The sequence below is a fragment of the Diabrotica virgifera genome, chromosome 6, assembly GCF_917563875.1.
Source record: "Diabrotica virgifera virgifera chromosome 6, PGI_DIABVI_V3a".
Lineage (NCBI taxonomy): Eukaryota > Metazoa > Arthropoda > Insecta > Coleoptera > Chrysomelidae > Diabrotica > Diabrotica virgifera.
In genome coordinates, this window is record NC_065448.1 from 228766961 (window position 1) to 228793435 (window position 26475).

The following is a 26475-nucleotide window of genomic DNA, read 5'->3' on the forward strand; positions in this document are numbered from 1 at the left end:
GCAAAAATGGCCCTTTTCAATGCTTAATAACTCGATTAAAAATTATTATTTTGAAATTCAAAAAGTGGCCAAATCAAGTTTCAAACCCCTTCTTCAAGGTTCTGAAGAGATTTCTGTCATTATTTTATTACAAAGCTGCCATTTTTAATTAACAATTAGCGCTATAGTTCAACTGTATCGTCGCCGCCGTTAGCGAAACTATTTTGATTCCATTTTTTTGCACAAACTTACTCAAAAAGAGGTCCTTATAACTAACACATCCACAGGGTCCCTGGCGGTGCCGTGGTTGAAAAAATGTTTAAACAATTTTCTTTAAACAAATTCATAAAATTTTCATTGCGAATGATTTTTTTAGATAATTTGGGTTATTCTGAGCAAAAAAGGTCTCTTGTGATTTTTCTCTAAAATTGATGGTTGTCGAGTTATATGGCCATTTTCGCATTTTTCAAATTTTAAATCGCGTATAACTCGACAATAGTCAATTTTAGAAAAAATCATAAAAGGCCTTTTTGCTCAGAATGTCCCAAATTATCTTAAAAAAATTTGTTCGAAGTAAAAAAAATATTTTTGTGAATTTGTTTAAAAAAATTGTTTAAACAATTTTTCGACCACGGAACCGCCCGGCACCCTATGGATATATTATAAGGACCTCTTTTTGAGTAAGTTTGTGCAAAAAAATCGAATCGGAATAATTTCACTAACGGGGGCGACGATACCTCCTGGACTAGAGCGCTAATTGTTAATAATTAAAAATAACAGCTTTGTAATAAAATAATTACAAAAATCTCTTTAGGACCTTGCAGAAGGGGTTTGAAACTTGATTTGGTCACTTTTTGAATTTTATAATAATAATTTTTAATCGAATTATTAAGGTGATACAGTAGCGATCAACAGGTAGCAAAAACGCGTTCCAAGATTGCGGCTGTAATTTTGAATGTTTTTTCGAGATATTTGGCACACGTATTCGTAATATAATAAAGAATGGCGGTACAGAGCCCAATTTGAAAAATATATTAATATGTGGAAATTACTCAGTAATTAAATACAATATAAAAAAAAACGAGCCTGTACCGCCATTAAGAAGAACAAAAAAATACACTTTCTTCAAATAAACTTTTTTATTAGATGCCTAGATTTTGTGTCATTTTGGAACTACTAAAATTTTTTATTTCATTAGTAGTTCCAAAATGACACAAAATCTAGGCATCGGATAAAAAAGTTTATTTGAAGAAAGTGTATTTTTTTGTTCTTCTTAATGGCGGTACAGGCTCGTTTTTTTTAATATTGTATTTAATTACAGAGTAATTTCCACATAATATATTTTTCAAATCGGGCTCTGTACCGCCATTCTTTATTATATACGAATACGTGTGCCAAATATCTCGAAAAAATATTCAAAATTACAGCCGCAATCTTGGAACGCGTTTTCGCTACCTGTTGATCGCTACTGTTTCCTCTTAAGCCTAAAAATGGCCTTTTTCGCATTTTTCAAATTTTTAATCGCATATAACTCGACAACAATCAATTTTAGAAAAAAATGACAAGAGACCTTTTTTGCTAAGAATGTCCCAAATTATCTAAACAAATATTGATCGAAATAAAAAAAATATTTTTGTGAATTTGTTTAAAAAAATTTTTAAACAAGTTTTCGACCACGGCACCGCCCGGCACCCTGTGGATATGTTATAAGGACCTCTTTTTGGGTAAGTTTGTGCAAAAAAAGCGAATCGGAATAATTTCGCTAGCGTGGGCGACGACACTGCCCGGTCTATATAGTTTTTGTGTTAACTACATTTAAGTAGCATTATTATCCTTAAGAGCCCACATTTGTTTTTCATGTGGGACGTAAGCATTTTTCATAGTTTATTTTTGGCGACTTTTTATGGAGTTACGTATATTTCTTCATGATTTTCGTTATTAAATGTGCCTAACTCCAAAATTTTTTTCTTATTTTAAAAATGAAAGTTGCCTAACTCCACGTTTAAAGTAATAACATTTTAAAAATATATCTATCCTCTTGAGAAGGCTGACTGATACTATTCTAAATAACTGTGTCAAATAAGATAAAGTTTTAAGTCAAAATCATTCTTTAAATCAGTTTTTTCGTCTCCTGTAAAATTTGTTAATTTGGACTTGGGCACTTTTCATATGAGGCAGACGATATTTTTCATTTCTTAGTATGTGACCAAAGTAGCTCATTTTTCTTTCCTTCGTAGTGTTACTTTATTTATTTTTATTTTTTCATCTTTTTTAATATTTCTGTGTTGGTTATGTGTTGTGTCCCTGGTGTTTTCCACATTATTCGATAACATTACATCTCAAAGCTGGCAGGTCTTTTTCAGTTGCGTTCGTAATTGTCCAGGCTTCAACTCCATATAATAGGACAGACAATACGACATATCGTCTTAACACTCTAGTTCTAATTTATATTCCCAGTTTTCCATTGCATAATACTGTTTTCATTTAATGGAAATGGCTTCTGGCAATCTCTATGCTTCGTTTTATTTCGAGGCTGCGGTCCCATTGTTCATTTAGTTCACATCACAAATAATCGTATCTAGATACTTTCTCTATAGCTTTTCCTTTAACGTAGATTATTTCGTCTTCAATGTTGGTCTGACTGACCGTCATGATTTTTGTATTTTTTTTTTTGTTCAGGGCCGTTCCATACGTCTCGCTATACTACGTAGTGCAATCAATCAAAATTTGCAGCCCTTCTACATTATCCGTAAGGAGTATTGTACCGTCTTCATATCTAAGATTATTCACTTATATTCCTTTAATTATGTTTTTATATTTTAATTACTTTTACTTTTACTTTTTTAATTTTTAAATTAAATAACTTTTACTTACCTGAACCTGTCACAAATAAAAGCACCACACAAAACAACCCTGTTCCCATATTAACTCTCAATTTCACTAGTGAAAATGTATATGTAATATTTGCAAGTAGCGCTTGAGAAACATGGGTCTTTGTTATTTATGCACATAATAAATGTATGTTGGAATTATATAGATACAAGATATTTTTGATAAAAGAGGTCATGAGTGATTGTTATAAACAACCTTTTTGTAGACTTTGCGAGAATACTATCAAAGGAGAAATTACCAATATAAACAAATACGGTATTCTGAATTGAACAGTAGTTTCGGGATCCGTATAGTTTATTTTTAACAATATTCTTTTGAATTTTATAAAAGTTTATTTTTGTTTGTCTTAAAATACCAGGAAATCCCGAGTTAATATGATTAGGAATAATATTTTATCAAGAAAATAAGACAATGTTTTCGTAGTAAATCTCCAAATATAGAATTACTAAGTTACTTCTTATAGAAGATGTGACAAGGTCACGGGTCAAGAACAATATTTAGCTTCAGGAAAAATATGGGGACACGAAAAACAATATTCTGTCTTCAGACTCTGGCACAAAGGTGCAAAGATGAACAAGCAGATCTTTGTGTCTGTTTTATAGATTTTGAAAAAGCGTTCGACCGGGGGCAGTATAGTAGCTGGATAGAAGGACTGAACGACATCGGTATCGGCAAAAAAATTCTAAAATCATTGTAGCTCTTTATTGGACTCAGACGGTAATTCGACACCCCAATCGAACAAGGTTGTAACTCAAGTTACATTTATTTTCAGATTTCAACACAGGCGAATTCAGCAAAAAATTGCGCACACGTCAATATAAACGATATAGTTTAATTCTCAATAGTTTGGCTAATACTCCATTGAAAACAGTTGTATTTTAACTTACGTGTGCAATGTTAGCGTGAAAAAGGCAGTAACACTGGATACTCCCTATGTTAAATATTTACTTTCTTTATACTTGACGATTAACAAGGTTGTTAAATGAGTTACAACTTTGTTGCACGTATGTTTAATTTATAAAGTATTTAAACAAATGGTGTATCTTATAAGTCAATTTATCGAAATGAAAATAAAAAAGGATTTAAGGACTTTTTTCCATTTTGATAGTTTCGGTGGACAAAATAAATTAATATAGAATAGTTTTTGCTAAATACTTCTATATAGTGAAACATTATACATGTATTTTTCGAAATAGCACATTCACAAAAGGAGGGTGATTCAATGCATGCCCTTATAGAAAAACGGAAAAAAATTAAGTCGCATATGCTCCAGACCAATGGATAACCATGATGCGATATGCCAAAGCATTAGGCAAGCCTAAATCCGTAACTGAATTAAATCAGAACCAAATTCTAAATTTTAACCTATTTAAGGCACATATGTTAATTTTGAAGTAGATATTAATAGTAAAAACTAAAGTAATCAAGTAAAATGGTCTAGAAATAAATATTTACAGATATGCAATAAAAATGTGAAAAATTTGAGAATATTATTGTTATTGTAAAATTTATAATTTCCAATTAAAATTGTGAAAACTGTTACTTGATATTTTGTTTAAATATCCCATAAAAATTCATTTTCTCCTAGCTATATTGCAAATAACCCAAAACATACAACCTTTAAATAGTTAAACGGGAAACATAATTAACACAGAGAGTGTAAAATGGTTGTTAGGCGACTTAAAAACCTTTTTCTACGAATACTTATGTTTAATCTCAAGGTTTATCTCCATCAAACTCAAGATTTTCAATAGTTATTAAAATTACTAAACATACATCTCACAGTAATCCCTTATTATGGTATAAATATCATATCACATTATTGTAAAAGAGTCTAATCATTTCGCTACAAATTTTTAAAAAGTCATGTTTTCGTTTTTTACCTCTCCTGTAAAATCGCTTAAACTGAGTTACAACCTTGTTCGATGGGGTGTCGAATTATAAAGGCCAATGGTAACACGTCAAGGTAAATTGAAATACAATGAGGTGTCAGACAGGGTGGTGCTATCACAGATAATATTTAACGTTTACTCTGAGGTAATGCTTGCGAACGCTTTATCGCACTCTTCAGAAGGAATCAGGATAAACGGTCAAAGAATAAATTTGCAAAAACCTTCGCTATGCAGATGGCAGTGTTTTAATGGCTAATTTGGACTATAGTCTCGAAATATTGTTAGACAGGGTTAGTGAGAGTTGTAGAAAATGGGGATGGAGAATAATACTGGAAAAACCAAATTCATAAAAATACCATGTAACAAAAATTTACCCCTTCCAACATACGTGAACCACCAACAGCTTGAATACATAAACGAATACAAATATCTTGGCTGCTGGTTCAAAAATCAACTTGATTATAAAGTGGTGGAGGTAAAAATGGAGGTGTCCGAGAAGGTTTGTCAAAATGGAAAGCTTATTTTGTAACAGTAGCATTAATGTAGCCTTAGATGTCGTTTCTGCATTACTATGTATTGTCAATATTTCTGTATGGAACGGAGACCTGGATGCTCAACATAACACAGATGAATAAGTTAGAAGTCTTTGAACTCTGGCTTTATAGAAGAATCTTGAAAATATCTTGGACAACCCACATCACCAACGAAAAGGTTTTGAGGAAAATAGGTAGAGATAGGCAGCTGCTAAAGGTGAGCAAAGATATAAAATTTAGCTACCTGGGACACATTATACAGGGTGTTTCATTAATAGTTGTCCATATAGTAACTGGTGAAACCTTATTACAAAATACGAACATTTAACCTAAAACACTTAAATAAAATGTGGTTCCTTACAGAGTTACAGGGTGTTTTATCTAAAAATTTAAAAATTATTTTTGCTCAGTATTTTAAAACTATTCGACGTATCCTTTTCATACTTGGCAGAAAGTGCGACTACTAAACACTCTACTAAATTGTGATAAACAAACGTTTCTAGCTACTACCAGAGGCGTACGACAGGGGATGGTGAATTGTTGACCCTTCTCAAATTCTACGCCACTGAGGGAATTAATATTTTAGCGGAATTTTTAGATTCTCCAATACTTCCTACGTAAATAATATACTCTTCATTGGTAACGATAAAGTCATTAGTTTTCGAGATATTTGAAGTTAAATATAAAACGGCACAGTTATTTTGATTAATTTATGGTATGATTCATATGATTACAATTTAAAAATTATTTGTACCCAGTACTTTAAAACTATTTGGCGCATCCTTATCATACTTAGCAGAAAGTGTAGGTACTGTACACCCTACTAAATTAAGATAATTAAACGTTTCTAGCTACTACCAGAGGCGTACGACAGGGGATAGTTGCTGGTTGACCCTTCCCAAATTCTACGCTACTGACGAAATTGATATTTTAGTGTAATTTTTTGAGTTTGCAATAGTTTTTATGTCAATAATATACTCTTTATTCGTAACGATAAAATGATTAGTTTTCGAGATAATTGAAATTAAAAATGAAGCGACACAATACATTGACCAAAATAACCGTGTCGTTTCATTTTTAACTTCAAATATCTCGAAAACTAATGACTTTATCGTTACGAATGAAGAGTATAATATTTTCATAGAAAGTATTGGAGAATCAAAAAAACTAAAATAGAAATTTCGCCAGTGGCGTAGAATTTGGAAAGGGTCAACCATTCACTTTACCCCGTCGTACGCCTCTGGTAATAGCCATAAACGTTTGTTTAACATAATTTAGTAGCTTGTATAGTACCTATACTTTCTGACAAGTATGAAAAGGATACGTCGAATAGTTTTAAAATGTTGTGCAAAAGAAATTTTTAAATTTTTAGATAAAACACCCTGTAACTCAGTAAGAAATCACATTTTATTTAAGTGTTTTAGGCTAAATCTTCGTATTTTGTGCGAAGGTTTCTCCAGTTACTAGATGGACAATTATTAATGAAACACCCTGTATACATGGTGGGCCATTAGTAGGACAAAGTCCAATTACTCGTTGGTCGTAAGAGATACGAACAAAAGTTATTTAGGTAAAAGTTGAGGCACTGATAGGACCATAACCTAAAAATATTTTCAAATATACAGGGACGTGCGTATTGACAGGGTGACACAAACCTATGTTTTTTAAATTGAACACCCTGTATATTTTTACATTTTTGGAATCTTCCCAATGGTTAAAATATATGGTTTTGTAATATTAGACGGGTAGTTTAAAAGATAATTACGTTTTTTTTTAATTTCGTAGCATCATTTACACCCTGTAGAATTGGAGCGATTTGACATCAAATTTTTATTTTATGTTCAAACGATTTTTATTATAGTACTATTGTTGAACATTAGCAGTATAGCGAAATGTTAAATTTTAGTATACAAGATTGGTCGAAACTCGGAATGAGTATTTTCTTAGTTTTTTAAATGAAACACCCTGTATTTTAGTATTGAAGTGAAATGATATTTTATGGTTTTTATTTATTTCTTAAGCATTCCCTATACCTAAGTGCTTTAATTTGTTAGTTGTTCATGATTATTTAAGGCAAACATTAATTAAAAGAAAAATTACGTGAAATTTTATTAGGTGCCCCTAAAAATATTCAATTAAAAATAATTTTTCAAGAAAAGATACATCATAATCTAGCTTCTTCCTTAGTTTATTAATATTGGATAAGATATCCAAATAATTTCGCAGTTAAGGTTGTTGGTGCGCAAAATATTAATAAAAACATACAATATTCTACCTAGTGGACTATGACATTAAATTTCCTTAAAAATTTGACATTATACTATTTTTATAGTTCTAGTTGCTTTGTTACCATTACTAATATGAATTTTTCTAATGAGGAATTGATTAATAAAGTTTGTGTGCTAATGGAGTATAACAAAAATGTGATACTAACAATAAGAATTTTTCATTAGAAATTCCCTGATAGACGACAACTAGGTAAGAAGAGAAACGTTTAAATCTGATCGAACAAAAACTATTGTAAGTGAAGAAAATAGGAATTAAATGTAATATTTAGTGTCACTGATGATCTGCATATTAGTACAACCGTTCTTACAATCTAAGTATCTAGTCTGTTGAAACCGTTTTAGTATACTTTCAAAAGTTTCTCTTTTTGGTTGTCGTCTATCAGGGAATTTTTGATGATAATTTTTTATTGCAAGTAACCCATTTTTGGTATACTCTCCTAGCATAAAGCCATTTTAATCAGTTCCTAATTAGAAAAATTAATATTAGTAATGGTAACAAATCAACTGGAACTATATAAATTTAAAACTATATATTGTCAAATTTTTAAGCAAATATTGTGTCATAGCCAATTAGGGAGAATTTTGTATGTTTGATTAATATTTTAAGCACCAACAACCTTATCTACTAATGTATTTGGTTGGATATCTCATCCAATATTAATAAATTAAGGATCAGGCTAGATTATTTTGAATTGTTTTTTCGAAACGTTATTTTTGATTGGATATTTTCACGGCCACCTAATAAAATTTCACGTAATTTTTGTTGCAATTAATGTTTTGCTTAAAGAATCACGAATAACTTACAAGTTAAAGCACTTATGATTAACTATTTAGTGGGAAATAAGCCACAATTAAATTGAAAAAATAATTTTATTAACGTTTCCAATTCCAAATCGGGTTTCGTTGTCAAAATACAAAATACTACTAATATGTATAACCAGTAGTATTTTGTATTTTGACAACGAAACCCGATTTGGGCTTCGAAACATTAATAAAATTATTTTTTCAATTTAATTGTGGCTTATTTCCCACTAAATAGTTAATCATAAAGATGTCACAAGGAAATAGCTTCAGAACAACATTAAAGTACTTAGGTATAGAAATGCTTAAGAAATAAAAAAGTATACCATAAAATATAATTTCATTACAATACTAGAATACAGGATGTTCCATTTAAGAAAACTCAGAAAATACTCATTCCGAGTTTCCATTAACAGTAACCGCATGATTAACAGTAATAGACTATATTAAAAATCGTTTGAATATAAATAGAAAATTTTATGTCAAATCACTACAACATTCTTCAGGGTGTAGATGTTGCTACGAAATTAACAAAAAAACGTAATTCACTTTTAAACTGCCTCTTATAATATTACAAAACCATGTATTTTAAGAAAGGAAACATTGAGGGGAATCCAAAAATGTAAAACTATAAAGGGTGTTCCATTTAAAAAAACATAAGTTTGTGTCAACTTGTCAATACGCACGCCCCTCTATATTTGAAAATATTTTAAATTATGGTACTATGTGTGCCCCAACTTTTACTTAAATAACTGTTTTTCGTATCTCTTACCACAAACGAGTAATTAGACTTTGTCACACTAATGCCCCACCCTGTAAAAGAAACGAAACGTACCGCTTCGCTTAACTGATCATCCAGAGTAGCATCGAAGGAATACGGTGTCCCTGTAGCCGCCAGATTTCATGGTTTAGAAATATCGTAGGCTGGACCGGCCTTGATACAACATCTTTGTTTAGAGCCGTATTGGACACATACAGGTTTGCCAGTGTAATCACTAACCTCCACTAAATATGACAGTACGATAAGAAGACGATTTCTAGAAAATCTACATCATATATCTTTATTCCAAATCGTATTCTTCAAAATACTAAAAAACTGAAATGATATAAAAACAACACTAATTGAATCAATAAATATGGATAACAATTGAAATTGAGGCCATAGGAATTATTTTTCTTCTAATGGCACTAAAACCCTTTGTGAAACTTGTCCTACTTAAATAATATGTTCTTTCATTCTGCCCTGTGGGATGCTTCCTTTCGCCACTTCCTGATATTATTTTTTAAGACCTTCCTCTACGCCGTCTATCCATTTTAACGAGGCTTTCCGCTTGTTCTATTTTCTTGGAGCTTTCTTCTCTGGATTACTTTTACAACTCGATGATCTGGTATTCTCTATAAGTGACCAAGCCAGTATAGTCTTTGTGACTTTAAAAATCTAGCAATATCTGCGCTCTATACATTCGTTCATCCAGCTAGTAGTTCATTCAAATATGAAATTATTAAGTTATTTTTTGAAAATATAATCTGCATTACACCATTTTAATAATTTTTTTTATAATCTATATTTCCGCTAATTTTCATTTTTTTTTTCGATAAAATACTTACTTTTTGAGTTATTTGCGAAAGAGCATCTAACAACATGTTTTTTTTTGTTGAAAAATGAACATATTCACTCACAAAATAGCTCGAAAATTATTAACATAGTGAAAAACCACAATAGAACAAAAGTTGCTTAGAGTTAGTCAGTTTATCCATTTCCGGACTTACTTAGAACGTATATTTTTTCATCCCCAAGAAGGGGTGACACTCACCTCAGGTAAAAACGCACATCGGCACAATATCACTTTTTTCTTTGACATATTGTTAGCTATGTCTATGCCAAATTTCATGTCAATCCACGCCGTTCTTTAAAATTTAGAGGTTTTGCAATATTTTAGTGTTAGTGGACAATATTTTTTATTATAGTCTAGTAAAATAAAATTACACTACATGTAAATCAAAATGTAAATTCGTACAGGTTGAAACAAATTTTATATCAAAGTTTAGGTGAGTACAAAAGATATTTTCAAGAAAGTATCCAAATCATACAAGGGGATCATTGTTTAAATAATTAAAAAGGGGTCTTTTTTGCAAAAAAAATACTTTTTTAACTGCTGAGGTGATGCAATTACCAATAAAGGTCTATGGGATTTTTTCTGCAGAGCTGAAGGGTAAGTCTTTCACATAAGTCTTACTATATTAAATTTGACCCCCTATTTATTTAAATAATTGTATTATTGTTTATTTAAATAATATTATTTAAATAATTGTATATAAAACTTTAAAAACAAATTTGCAAAAAATTATTTTTAGCGTTTTAAATAAGCACCATAAAATATCTTACTTTACAGACTAAATTGCACTATGTTATCAGTATTAAGGAAAAAAAAATTGGTCCAAAAATATTTAATATTTTTTGAGATATTCAATTTGTTATTTAAATGTTACTCTATTTTCTATTGCAAAAACGCGGTTGTTGCCAAAAAAATATTCACCTGTATTAAATCTGATTATTTTTCTTTTTATGTATTTTTTTGATAAATGTATTGATAAATTCAAATTTAAATTAAACTTCCCAATAAAATGGCATTTGAAAATTATTTAAATTTGTTTATAATTTGTTTTTTTAATAACGTCGGGGGGATTAAATATTTTGAAATGCCGTTTAGATAAATGGATTTCTGGGAATTTTTCACTAATTAACAAATTTTTTTGTCTTTTTTTCCTCTTCTTTTTTTTTCTTGGAGTTATATTATTACGGGCCCTTTTAGGGTTAAGTTTCATTAAGAATGTCGAATCTCTAAGTTGTAGATTCTAGACATAAAAATATTAAGATTGGTTTAAAATCACTTAAATAAAATGTGGCTACTTACTGAGTTACAGGGTGTTTTATTTAAAAATTTAAAAAATTATTTTTACCAATTACTTTCAAACTATTTGACGTATCCTTATCATACTTGGCAGAAAGTGTATGTACTGTACAGTCTACTAAACTGTGATAAATAAAAGCTTCTAGCTACTACCAGAGGCGTACGACAGGGGATAGTTAATGGTTGACCCTTCCCAAATTCTACGCCACTGAGGGAATTAATATTTTAGCGGAATTTTTAGATTCTCCAATACTTTCTATGTAAATAATATACTCTTTACTGGTAACGATTAAGTCATTAGTTTTCGAGAAATTGGACGTTAAATATGAAATGGCATAGTTATTTTAATTCATTCATTCATTCATTTTAAACTTCCAATATCTCTCAAACTGATGGCTTTATCAATACCAATAAAGTTATTTACATACAAAGTATTGGAGAAACGAGAAATTTCGCTAAAATAGTAATTCACTCAGTGGTGTAGGATTTGGTAAAAGTTAATCATTCACTATCCCCTGTCGTACGCCTCTGGCACTAGCTAGAAACGTTTATTAATCACAATTTAGTAGGGTGTATAATAGTAACACTTTCTGTCAAGTATGATAAGGATACGTCAAATAGTTTTAAAGTACTTGGTAACAATAATTTTTAAATTTTTAAATAAAACACCCTGTAACTCAGTAAGTAGCCATATTTTATTTAAGAGATTTTAGTTAAATCTTAATATTTTTAGGTCTAGAATCTACAACTCAGAGATTCGATATTCTTAATAAAATTTAACCCTAAAAGGGCCCGTAATAATGTAACTCCAAGAAAAAAAAGAAGAAGAAAAAACGACAAAAAAAATTTTGTTAATTAGCAAAAAATTCCCAGGAACCCAATTATAGAAACGACATTTCAAAATACTTAATCCACGCGACGTTATTAAAAAAAGAAATTATAAACAAATTTAAATAATTTTCAAATGCCATTTTAGGGGGAGTTTAATTGAAATTTGAATTAATCAATATATTTATCGGAAATATACATAAAAATAAAAGTAATGACATCTTAAGCAGGTGAATATTTCTTTGTCAACAACCGCGTTTTTGCAATTTAAAATATAGTAACATTTAATAAACAAATTCAATATCTAAAAAAATATTAAATATTTTTGGACCAATTTTTTTTTGCTTAATACTGATAACATAGCGCAACTTAGTCTGTAAAATAAGATATTTTATGGTGCTTATTTAAAACGCTAAAAATAATTTTTGGCAAATTTGTTTTTAAAATTTTATATACAATTATTTAAATAAATAGGGGGTCAAATTTAATTTAGTAAGTCTTATGTGAAAGATTTACCCTTCAACTTTCATTCAGAAAAAAAATCCCATAGACCTTCATTAATAAGTGAATTACCTCAGCAGTTAAAAAAGTATATTTCTTGCAAAAATGACCCTTTTTAATTTTTTAAACAATGATCCCCTTGTATGATTTGGATACTTTCTTGAAAATATCTTTTGTACCCACCTAAACTTTGATATAAAATTTGTTTTAACCTGTACGAATTTACATTTTGACTTTTTTTATTTTATTAAGCTATTATGTATCGGGGCTTAATGGATCAAACAATCCAAATCCAACAATATTTTAAATTTATTTTGTTCTACAGTTATTTTTATATTTATTTTATTCATGTTACAGATATCATTCGTCAATTAGTCCAGGTTAATAAGGTTTTTTCCATGACACTCGAGCAGCCAGGGTACTGAAGCGTTTTTTCGACAGGTAATACCTATAAGAGAAAATTGTAACTATTTCCTGCCTAGGATCTGGCGGCCATTTTTATTTATAAACAATTAAGTGTCAAAAAATGGTATTCTCCCCTTTTTTTTTTCAAATCAATGGAAATCAGTGAAACTTATGTTTTTTTTAGTACAAATATCTTTGAGATTATGGAAAAAGCTTTAAAATGACGTATTACAAAGTTTGATATACTCATTTATTGTTAATATAATTGCGAAAAAAGGTCGGAATTGCAAAAAAAATTAATTTCGCAACATCTCTTTTAGAAATTAGTATACAGCTTTGAAATTTTTGTCATATAAGGGTTCTTTGGTGCTTAATATGTGATAAAAATTTCAAAGCGATTCATTCAATTGTTTAAATTTTATTCAAATTGTTTATCCCAGAGAGCATTTTTTACAATAACATAAGTCAGAAAAAAATGACGTTAGAACCATTCCACATGTGTCAAATGAAAGAGCATGAGCTATATTTTCAACTTGGTTTAAAAAAAGCGAATAAAAAATGCATTTATTAGTAATAAATAATTATGCAAAAGTATCGTAAATCTTTCCTTATAAACTTTTTATTTTGTTATATAAGAAATTATATATATTTATTACAGTTTTTTATCAATTATGATATAAATAACATTACTTGGTAGTTGTGCACTTACAACAGGGTAAAAAAGTTAATTTTTTTTGAAAAATTTATTCAAAAATTTATAAAGAAAGATTTACGATACTTTTTCACAATTATTTATTAGTAATAAATGCATTTTTTATTCGCTTTTTTTAAACCAAGTTGAAAATATAGTTCATGCTCTTCCATTTGACACCTGTGGAATGGCTCTAACGTCATTTTTTTCTGACTTATGTTAGTGCAAGAAAAATGCTCACTGAGATAAACAATTCGAATAAAATTTGAACAATTGAATAAATCGCTTTGAAATTTTTATCATATATTAAGCACTAAAGAACCCTCATTTGACAAAAATCTTAAACCTGTACACCAATTTTTACAGCAGTTATTGCGAAAACAATTTTTTTTGCAATTGCGACTTTTTTCGCAATTATATTAACAATAAATGAGTATATCAAACTTTGTAATATGTCATTTTAAAGCTTTTTCTATAATCTCAAAGATATTTGTACTAAAAAAATCATAAGTTTCGCTGTTTTCCATTGATTTGAGAAAAAAGGGAAAAATGCCATTTTTTTACAGTTAATTGTTTATAAATAAAAATGGCCGCCAGATCCTACGCAGGAAATAGTTAAAATTTGTTCCTATAAGTATTACTTGTCGAAAAAACGCTTCAGTACCCTGGCTGCTCGAGTGTCACGAACAGGGTACATTTTTGTCTTATTACCCTGGCCTAAATATGCATAATACACTTCTCCTATTAGAAATTAACACACCACCTTATAAATGGGTCATTTTAATGTCTAGAATTGCCTAAACCTGTTTTCCGATTTAAGTGATTTTGTGATTTTTCCAACATAAGCAAATGGATAAAAAAATAGAATGTTAAGAAAACATGAGGCTATAGTTGGGTTTTAATGCCAGTATTTGCTAAATGCTAGAATATTCCAGAGGGTGAGGCGAGCTTTGAGAAAAAATCGCAGTTTAATTGGTACACCCAGTATACAATGACAGTTTACCTGCCCAGCAACAACATTATTACAACAATATTGTTAAAGGATAAATATATAAAATATATTTAAAAAATCACTTAGATCGGACAACAGGTTTAGGAAATTCTAGATATGAAAAATGTCCGATTATTAGGTGGTGCGTCAATTTCTTGGAGAAGTGTATTATCATTAAGGACATAATATAGTTTATACATAATTATTATAAACCATATAATATTTTTCGTACTAAAACACCAAGTCATTAACTCCCTAATGGAAGACCCGTTCACATACAAACTTCCTTCTTTTTTCGCAAGCTTCATCATTCCAGACCATGGTCGTATTAGTTCTACTAAACTCAATACAATATTCGTCACCTCTCTTGTTATTGGGTTCCCCTGGGACCCAACTAGAGAAGTTAACCGTTTCGCCATTTATCCACTTCCAAGCACCCAATCTTTTGATATGGTATCCAGAAGTCCAAAATAAACCATATACACCTAAAAGAGATTAAAGTGCTTTAAAAATAAATAATTTTTCGGTGTGATGTACATACAGTACACGGTGGCAACCAAAATTCCGACAGCCAAAATCCCGACGACCAAAATCCTGATACGCCAGAATCCCGACAGACCAGAATTATTAAAACTAATACTTTTCAATACTTTAAAATTTTCAAACATGAAATATATTATTTATATTTTTTTTCTACGAACGTTTAATAATATGCTTATTATTCACTATTTTTGGATAGATAATAACACCCATTACTTTACCCGTGAGTAATAGTTCATTACTCACGAACTCAAGTTACTCACGGGTCATTACTCACGGGTTGAAGTTAGATTCCAGTGATGCATTGCACTTTTAATATACTCATTATTAGCAAATAAAATTACTTAAATTTTATTTAATAAAATAATCAGTAGTAATTCCACAAGAGCTCTAAAATTATTGAATTTTTCCCGAGTGACACTTTGATAGTATTAATTTCACGAGCCGAAGGCGAGTGAAATTATGTCAAAGTGTCACGAATGCAAAACTTCTATATTAATTTTAGAGATCGAGTTCAATTTGTTTTGATTATTTCATGAATAAACCTGTTCAACACCAAAATTTTATTGTAATTTATTTATGTAAGTACAAATTAGTACAATTAAACACACAGTTGTTATAAATATTGATTTGACGGTTGAAAGTCATCACTTTTATAATTTTTAAAACATTAATTGTCAATAATGTCACTGAATGTATTTTTTCGTAGCAACGAAGGGCATTTGACGTAATATACTTGACGACGGGAAATTATCAAAAATTATCGATTTAATTTAGATTTATGTAGCTTTCTATTGGTCAGAATCTCCTATGAATGAAATAATCATTGTAATTTATATCGACAATTAACTTCGAAAAATGTTTAAAAGATTTTTAACTGTACCTAATAATGGATCAGTATATTTTTTACGTTTAAATTTCAACATTTGACATTTTAATATTGACGTTATAAAAAGGTAAACATAAACAATGTGTACTAATTCTGTAAAAGGGTTTACGGATATGAAAGTTATATCAATGAATTGTGTTTTACTTACTGTTGATTGTACAATAGATTTTTATTGGGTGCAGACGTTCTTTTTCATGTAATTGCCTTAAAATGTCTTATTTTTAAAAGCCACCTCCATTATATACAATGACACCAATGACATTTCTCTGATTCTAACAGTATTGCTATAGTTATATAAAATATGTTTTCTTATGAAAAATAAAATCTCTCGATTTTAAATAATGTTAGTAGTTGATAATTATATTTTTCTACTAATAGAAATAAAAAAAAGGTCGTAGAAAAAGTATAGTATTCTACTCGCATGTAATGGCTATTACTCACTCTGATGAACTACGACACTCGTCTATGGCTCGTGTCGCAAGCTTCATCATCGTGAGTAACAGCCATCATTACACGGTCGTTGAATCAAATACTATTACCGGATTTATACTCAGCCCTTTTCGACAGGGAATTGGACAGGGAAGTGGGCAGCGTGAATGTGCAAATAGCTCACTCGCCCTGCTACTCGTCATGCTACTGCTATTGCACCTACATACCCAAAGGTGGCGGAAGTCAAAGCAGAGAAGTCAAAGGTGGCTTTGCCGCCGGCAAAGCGGCAAGTGAGTAAGGGAGCAAGACGATGTTGTTGTCACATTCCTTTCTCGTGAGTCGTTCGGAAATGAGTTGTGGGGACATTGGCGAGGAACTGATGTGAACACCTCACTCGCGTTGATATCGTATTTCGGGCAATATTTCCGTCAACGGCAGCAGCAGTGGCAATAGCTGAGTATAAATCCGACATATTATATTTAGCTAATAGGTATTTATCATCTACTTGGAAATAAATTAAAACTGATTAAAAATGAATAACCATTTTCAATGTTGTTGCAACACGAAACTACAGCCGCGCGGTATTCTAGTCCAATCAGAGCGTGCCGCAAGCACCTCTACCGGTTTCGAAACTTATTAGTCTCTCATCAGGAGGCACATATGCTGCTCTCCCTGATCCAACCAGAACAAACCCCGGCGTGCAGTCACGGATCGTAACGAACGAAATGGCATAGATGCCCTAGCGGCAACTGCTATCAAAAGTCTAAGTTTTCAGTCTAATGGCATATAAAGCAACATAATGCTACTCTACATCCCACCAGAATGAAAACAATGGGAACCCTCTCTGGTTACATCTCCGAGGCTTCTACAATTTGCAAGCCATACGGATGCCGAGACTAAGGAAGATGGGGGAATTTTAGAATATATAATTCACGCCCCATCTGCTCAGCGCGGTAAAGTTCCAACGAGAATAGTTCCCTTTGTACTCCAAACGGAATAAAGTAAATCAAAAATGAATAACCATTTTCAATGTCGTTGCAACACGAAACTACAGCCGCGCGATATTCTAGCCCAATCAGAGAGTGCCGCAAGCACCTCTACCGGTTTCGAAACTTTTCAGTCTCTCATCAGGAGGCACATATGCTGCTCTCCCTGATCATATTATAACAAACCCCGGCGTGCAGTCACGGATCGCAACGAACGAAATGGTATAGATGCCTTAGCGGCAACTGCTATCAAAAGTCTAAGTTTTGCCGGGGTTGGTGTTGGTTGGATCAGGGAGAGCAGCATATGTGCCTCCTGATGAGAGACTAATAAGTTTCGAGACCGGTAGAGGTGCTTGCGGCACTCTCTGATTGGACTAGAATATCGCGCAGCTGTAGTTTCGTGTTGCAACGACATTGAAAATGGTTAGTCATTTTTGATTTACTTTACTCTGTTTGGAGTACAAAGGGAACTATTCTCGTTGGAACTTTACCGCGCTGAGCAGATGGGACGTGAATTATATATTGTAAAATTCCCTCATCTTCCTTAGTCTCGGCATCCGTATGGCTTGCAAATTGTAGAAGCCTCGGAGGTGTAACCAGAGAAGGTTCCCATTGTTTTCATTCTGGTGGGATATTGAGTAGCATTATGTTGCTTTATATGCCATTAGACTGAAAACTTAGATTTTTAAAACTGATTAATTCGCGAAGAATTTTTGCATTATTTTTTAAAAATAATCCAGTTTTGCTTATTAAATTGGGTCATTAACTTTTAACAATAGTTAATACGAAGGTATACCTACATTATCCTACATACTTAATATTGTTTGACGGATAGAAAAACCTACATTTGTGAATCTTAAAACTTATTAAGAGGAAACAGTAGCGATCAACAGGTAGCGAAAACGCGTTCCAAGATTGCTGCTGTAATTTTAAATATTTTTTCGAGATATTTGGCACACGTATTCGTAATATAATAAAGAATGGCGGTACAGAGCCCAATTTGAAAAATATATTAATATGTGGAAATTACTCTGTAATTAAATACAATATTAAAAAAACGAGTCTGTACCGCCATTAAGAAGAACAAAAAAATACACTTTCTTCAAATAAACTTTTTTATCCGATGCTTAGATTTTGTGTCATTTTGGAACTAATAAATTTTTTTATTTCATTAATAATTCCAAACTGACACAAAATTTAGGCATCGGATAAAAAAGTTTATTTGAAGAAAGTGTATTTTTTTGTTCTTTTTAATGGCGGTACAGGCTCGTTTTTTAATATTGTATTTAATTACAGAGTAATTTCTACATATTAATATATTTTTCAAATTGGGCTCTGTACCGCCATTCTTTATTATATTACGAATACGTGTGCAAAATATCTCGAAAAAATATTCAAAATTACAGCCGCAATCTTGGAACGCGTTTTGGCTACCTGTTGATCGCTACTGTATCACCTTAACCTTGTAGGTATGCAAAAAAATCCGCAGTGACATTAATAAACAATCGCTATTAATGGTATAGTTCTTGTCTTAAGAAAAATGAATAGATTTTTACTTAAGCAAAGATTGCGGCATGTCGGGATTTTGGCATCTCGAGATTTTGGTATGTCGGGATTCTGGCGCGTCGGCATTTTGCCCGTCGGGATTTTGGGTGTCGGGATTTTGGTTGTCGGGATTTTGAGGTATATCCACTGTACATACTTGGGTTCACAAGAAATGCTTGAAATATATCCTGGTTCTTCTGTTTGCTTTCAATCCTAACTAGATCCATGCACATGGATCGGCAGATGTCAATTGCTTTGGGGTATGTTACCTGAAAAATAGTAAATCAATAAAAATTTTAAATAAAAAATTATACAAGTCGAAGCTTTCAACCTAATACAATATTTAAAAATATTTAAAATAATATCAAATTGAAACCATATTGGACTATTTTCCTGGTAACAACTACATCTCACATCCCGAACAAAAGTGTCATAACTCAAAATTTTTTCAAACCGCAATTATTTACAAAAATATGATACATGATATCAAATCTACTAACTAACAAAACCGTAGCAAAGTTACTTTAAAAATTACTTCACAGATGGCGCTAAAAGCTTTTTGCTCGGAAGGTGTTTCAGGAAATTTTCTGTGAAAAACAGTATCAATTCGTGATGCTTAGCTGAAACACCACTCGTTCCGAATAAAAGCGTATTATTTTCGATTAACGTTCAGTAATCGTTGCGTAAATTCGAACAAAAGTGCAGTATTTCGTGCATCGACGATTATGATGTTCATTGATCTATTTCCCCGACAAAAGTGAATCATCTGGAATTTATCGGAACTAAGTGTTGTTTAATAGTGGTATGGTTCCGGCCAATAAAGTAATATTTCGAGTTGCTATACTTTTGCACGGACATTAGTAAACAAATGTGTTTAGTCTATCTGTCCAATAGAGTAATTTTTCGAGTTATTACCATTTTGCTTGAACATTTGCTATTTTTAAGTTAAACTTATTTCATCACACGAGTGATATTTTTAATTGCTACAGTTTTTACCGAAGATAAGTACTACTTAGTTACATTTGTACTAACTGAAGGGCTTAGAATAAAAGGAGTGCAAGTGCAATTTGTGTATGTACTAAGTTAAGTGCAGATTTGGACAGCTAGGTAACAGTTTATGTGGATTGAAAGATCCTAGTGATCCCTATATTATAATGTGATACATAACTGTTGTGATTTTAAAGACAATTTTAAAAATTGAAAATATATATTTTAACTTTATGTTATTTCTCAAATCAAATAAATTGTCACTCGAATCTCTTTTATTCTAAGCCCTTCAATTATTATTAGTTTCTATTTTGAAAAACCCACACTGCTCAAACATTTTCCCTTCCAGACCCTGAAAATCTAAATGAATACTTTGTTAATGTGAGTAAAAATATTACATCAACTATTTGCCACAACAAGATCCCATTTCATATCTCCCTAATTCAAGAAAGGTCTCGAATTCATTCTTTATAAAACCAGTCGTTAAATCTGAACTAATCCAAACAATTAATAGTATCAAAAGCAAATCTTCCTGTAGTACTGATGGTCTATCGATCAAAATTTTTTCTAATCTTCCAGAAAATGTGTTAGAAGTCCTCATCTCACTAATTAATGATTCTTTTGAGAAAGGTAAATTTCCAGAGTGCCTGAAGACAGCCATCATTATTCCTCTTCATAAGGGTGGTGAAATATCTAATACCTGCAATTATAGACCTATTGCACTACTACCGGTACTCTCCAAAATTATTGAGAGACTCATAAAAGCCCGACTTATGCCCTTTCTAGTTGAAAACAACATTTTATCACAAAATCAGTTCGGCTTTTTAAATAATAAATGCACCACTGATGCCATGTTTTCTGTACTACTTAAGGTATATCAAGCACTGAACAATAATCTTTGCACTGCCACCGTTTTTTGTGACTATGCCAAAGCTTTTGATTGTGTAAATCACAACATTTTGATAAAAAAACTAAATTTCTACGAAATTAGAGGCATTTCTTTAGATTGGTTCCAATCTTACTTGGAAGATAGGAAACAACTGGTTAGAGCAAATGATAAAGACTCTAGTCTCAAAAACATTGTATGTGGGGTACCTCAAGGTTCAGTATTGGGTCCTCTACTTTTCCTTATCTTTATTAATGACATCACTAATTTAAAAATCGATGGAAACATCTTTCTTTTTGCTGATGATACCAGTATCACTTGGAACAACTCAAATATTGCAACTCTTCATGCTACTATAACTTCTGATCTACTTACAATAAAAACCTGGTCTGACTCAAATTTACTCTCGTTTAACGTAGATAAAACAGTAGCATTGTCTTATAAAGGAGCTCTTCAACCCTTACCTCTTAATAACAGCCAGATCAGTACCGTTGATTCTGTAAAATTTCTTGGCATTTTTTTAGACAGCAACCTTAAATGGTCCCTCCATATCGATTTGTTACGGAAGAAACTCTCTTCAGCTTGCTATGCTATAAGATCTGTTTCGAATGAACTCAATTTAGCATCTTCCAAAATAACATATTTTTCTTTGTTCGAGTCACATCTTCGTTATGGTCTTCCTTTTTGGGGTTCTGGTACAGCTGCCCAATTCGATGTTATTTTCAAATTACAAAAAAGAGCTATAAGATATCTGTTTGGTTTGGCCTCAGAAGAACAACACACTGCAGAAGTTACTTCAAAGGTCACGGAATTTTAAGCCTTCCATTTTTGTATATTTTAGAAACTGTTTGCTTAATTCGTAAACATCTACATGTCTTTCCACCAAGACCTAATCATCACTACTTCACGAGAAATTCTACGTTTGACGTCTATTTGCCGACCCCGTCCTCGGAGTTAGTAAAGAAATCGATATTATATTCCGCAAAAAAAATATACAACCATCTCCCCCTACAACTAAAATCTGCACCATCTTTTCCCAAATTTCGTAAACTGACAAAAGCCTACCTGTCTGAAAGACCATATTATTCAGTAGAAGATTATTTTAGTCAATAACTAAGAAATTACAGTACCCTTTGCACAAGTAGTATTTTTATTATTTTTTTATCTATATTTGGGTGTCATATGCAGCAGCTTAACTTTTTAACTTTTAAACCTTTTTTATTAATTATTAGGTAGACTATGGATTTGCAATTTATTTAAATTTTTGCAATTGATTATTTCTGTTTTAACTTCGATTTATTTATTTATTTTATTTAACTTATTGACGATTTATGTAATTTTAGTAAATTGGATTGTTACTGTTTTGTTTTTTTTACTATTTATAAGCTTTGTCGATAAAATTGTAAAATTTTTCATGGCAATAAAGCATATTTCTATTCTATTCTACAAAATTTATTGTGGTAACTATTTTGATCATTTGAAAATCGTGTAAAAACATATTGTTAAAATTTATTTTTATTATTTTGAATATCTTTTTGGTTTAAGTTGGAGTTATTATTGTCTTGTTTTCGGATGCAAAAATGCTAGTACAATTAGTAAATATGGATTCGTTTTTTTTTAGATAATGGATTCTGTGCACGCCCGAACTCATAGGACATTAAATTTAAATAACTAGTTAAATACTGTCAAGTTGACTGTCAAGTAAAATTTCGGTTATCACAATTACGTTACGACTATTGCTGGTAAATGTACTTATATGAAAACTAATTAATTCAAAACACATTCAAACTTTTGCATATAAAGGATATTTAGTCGGACATTAAACTTTGAAAGCACCACGGGTATTATAGATAATAACGCTTTCGGTCAACGTACATCCTTCGGGCAAAAGGCCCTCGGTATATACACCATTGACCTCAAGCGTTATTATCCTTATAATACATTTGGTACCTTAATAACTATAATTAATCTTATATTTTACTTACACTCTCCTCAGATATGTAATATTTATAATGTGACTGAATATCTCCCTGGACCAAATTTTCAGTAGCATCACAGTCAATTTTGGAGGCCGTCAGTGTTTTTTCGCAGATATACAAGTTTTTCTCGCGGCAGAATGCATGCTCCCAGTAGAGTTTATCTTCACTTTTGGCAATTTTAATACAAATACTATCTGAATAGTACGTTTCACCATTTTTGTGGGTTTCAGGGTTCCAGTTGAAGTAATCAATGGACTCGCCTTTACCCCAAAGCCACTTACCTTCTACTATTGTGTTACCAGATGTCCAATATCGATCTAGGCCACCTTAAAAATGTAAATAAATCTAACAATGAAACACTCAAAACTTCTGTTTTTGATACTCCCACAACATTATTATAAAACTATGTGACTACAGCTGTTTCGGCAGAGTGCCTTTCTCAAGTGATTTAGTTTACTATGTGTTTGCCTTTTTAAAGTCTTTAACTGAAGAGGTTGAGGAGTGAAGAGCTACTTGTCTCAAGTTGATCATTCATAATTATTATATCTGTATTTTTCAATTTACTAATTTCCATAAGATAGCTTAAGGGCCGGTTGTTCGAACTAGTGTTGCTCAAATGCAAGACCAAGACGAGACTTAGAGAGCCTTGGTCTTGGTCTTGCACCAATACACGTGGTCTTGGTCTTGGTTTTGGTATTGCACTCCCGGTCTTGGTCTTGGTCTTGGTCTTGCAGCAAGAGTCTTGCAAGTCTCGCAGTTACCCACTAGCACATTGCTATTTGCAATGTTGAAGTGCTACGACGTTTAAATAAGGAGTTAGAAATTATGAAAAGTATAAAAACTAGAAAACTGGAATATTTGGGTCACATTACCAGAGGAGAAAAATATGAGTTGCTGAGAATTATTATGCAAGGAAGGATCCAAGGAAGAAGAGGCATAGGAAGAAGACGCATCTCCTGGCTGAGGAACCTTAGAAAATGGTTTAACTGTAGTTCATTACAACTATTCAGAGCAGCAGCCAACAAAGTGACCATAGCCATTATGATATCCAACCTCCGATAGGAGAGGGAACTTTAAGAAGAAGAAGACATTGCTATTTATTAAGCGGTACTTTACATTTTAGAAAAACGTAACAGGATAGATATATTTTCAGCTTGAGTTAACATACAGGGCGGGCAGATCAACTTCCTATTAGAAATATCTATTAGAAATATCTCGAGAACTAAAGACAACAGAATCATGAAAATTTGAATGAAGGGGTTTTGAAGAGCAGGGGCGTCATTTGATAGGGTCAGGGGGCATTTGACCCCATCCCTGAAAATGACTGAAGTTTACAAAAAATACATCAATTTTCATTATTACATCATATATTATAATATATTGTATATATAATGCTAGCCCCCCCTCAATTAAAATTTCAAATGACGCCCCTGTTGAAGAGTGATCTATTTAATGAAAATATTTTTATCTATTTTCTACTTGCAGTTATACCGAAAGTTTCTTATAACTTCGTTTTTTTTTTTAAATGGGATACCCTGTATATTTTTACATTTCTGAATTCACTTCCATGTTTTCTTTCTAAAAATATGTGGTTTTGTAATGTTATATAGGGTAGTTTAAAAGATAATTACGTTTTCTTATTAATTTCGTAGCAACTTTCACACCCTGTAGAATTGTAGTTATTTGACATCAAAAACTTCACTTATGTTCAAATGATTTTTAATATAGTCTACTATTGTTAAAAGTTATTAGTATGGCTAAATATTAAATTTGGTATACAGGGTTGGTCGAAATTTGGAATGAGTATTTTCTGAGTCTTCTTAAAATGGAACACCCTGTATTTTAGTCTTGTAATGAAATGATATTTTGTGGTACTTTTTTTATTTCTTAAGCATTCCCTATACCTAACTACCATAATTTGTGCTTAATTGATAATCGCATCAACAATCTTAATTACGTAGTTATTTTGATAGATCAACCATTATTGGTAATTCTTAGGATCAGTCTAGATTAATATGTATCTACTTATCTATTTCCGAAAAAGTATTTGCGATTGAATAGGTTGACGGCCGACATAATAAAATTTCGCGTATTTTTTGGTGCAATTAATATTTGGCTTGAATCACCAATAACTCACAAACTAAAGCAGTTAGGTATAGGGAATGCTTAAGAAATATAAAAGTACCATAACATATCATTTCATTACAATACTAAAATGCACGGTGTTCCATTTAAGAAAACTCAGAAAATAGTAATTCCGTGTTTCGACCAACCCTGTATTCTAAAATTAAAAATTTAGCTATACATACTAACAATTCTTAACAATAGTAGACTATATTACAAATCATTTGAACATAAATAGAGTTTTCAATTTCAAACTACATACTACAATTCTACAGGATGTGACTATTGCTACGAAATTAAGAAAAAAAATTTAGATAATTCTCTTTTAAACTACCCTATATATAATATTACAAAACTTTATATTTTAACAACGAAGACATCGAGGAGAATTTCAAAATGTAAAAATATACAGGGTGTCCCATCCAAAAAACGGAGTTATAAGCAACTTCCGGTACAACCGAAAGTAGGAAATAGATGAAAATACTGTCATTAAATAAACTACTCTTTAAAACCCCTTCGTTCCAATTTTCATGATTCTGTTGCCTTTAGTTCTCCATATATTTCTATTAGGCCATTTATCTGCCTAACCCTATAGACATAGTAAAACCCCTCCAATACCTCAATGAACGGTAAAACCAACCAAATAATAAATGTCTAAACAACTCACATCGGGTGTCTAAACAACAATAACTGAGTTATCTACCATGTCCCGCGGGAGTCAGTCTGTTTTTAATAACCATTTGCATTCAATAACCTTACGTGTGCTAACACAAGGTTAAAACAAAAAATAACTCAGATATTAAAGAATGTCTCTGTCTAGATAGAAAGGAATTTTGTTTGACCAATTGATATAATAATTGCACACTCTGCAGAACGTTGTTTAGTCTTTACGATGTGGTATTTAGAATCCTACTAACTGATAAGGGAAAACAATTGAGTAGGTGTCCTATTATATTTTTTTATCAACTTTAGGTGACATATTATCTTCAACACAAAAAGTTTCAATAGTCAATAGGATAATATTACTGTCGGCGGCGGCGCCACAGTGGTCCTTTCTGACGATCTATGGTTGCAAAAGTATTACACCACAATTAGTCGAAGAGATAGAAGCGGATTTTGTGCGTGATAAGTAATATGGAAAAACTATACGGAAATATGTTGAATTAGTTGGTTACATGACTTTCTCCAACGGCCGGAAACCAGAGTGGGGGACGAAGGTAGTTAAAAGGGGTCAAAGACGCGGTTTTTATTATTTTTTTGTGACGCTCATGATCGAGATAGTGCACCAAAATTTGTGAATAAGTAGGTCATGACGTAACTAAGTAAAATCTCCAGGGGTGGAACGCTGGGTGGCCGACAAAGGGATGGGGGTAGGGGTGAATATAAAAAATATAAAG

At 31.5% G+C, this 26475-nt stretch overlaps 2 protein-coding genes across 2 annotated transcripts in view; both read right to left on the reverse strand.

Annotated features, from left to right (window-relative positions):
- Window positions 1-3022, reverse strand: part of LOC126886770 (macrophage mannose receptor 1-like) — a 65622-nt gene extending 62600 nt beyond the window's left edge. Inside the window, exon 1 of the mRNA XM_050653794.1 lies at window positions 2854-3022. Within this exon, the coding sequence (XP_050509751.1) occupies window positions 2854-2902 (49 nt within the window). The 5' untranslated portion in view covers window positions 2903-3022. The remainder of the gene's footprint in view (window positions 1-2853) is intronic.
- A 9895-nt stretch (window positions 3023-12917) lies between these two features.
- Window positions 12918-26475, reverse strand: part of LOC126886771 (macrophage mannose receptor 1-like) — a 31890-nt gene continuing 18332 nt past the window's right edge. Inside the window, exons 4-6 of the mRNA XM_050653795.1 lie at window positions 22961-23280; window positions 19260-19371; window positions 12918-15198 (exon numbers count right to left, since the gene is read on the reverse strand). Coding sequence (XP_050509752.1) covers window positions 14969-15198; window positions 19260-19371; window positions 22961-23280 — 662 coding nt within the window. The 3' untranslated portion in view covers window positions 12918-14968. The remainder of the gene's footprint in view (window positions 15199-19259; window positions 19372-22960; window positions 23281-26475) is intronic.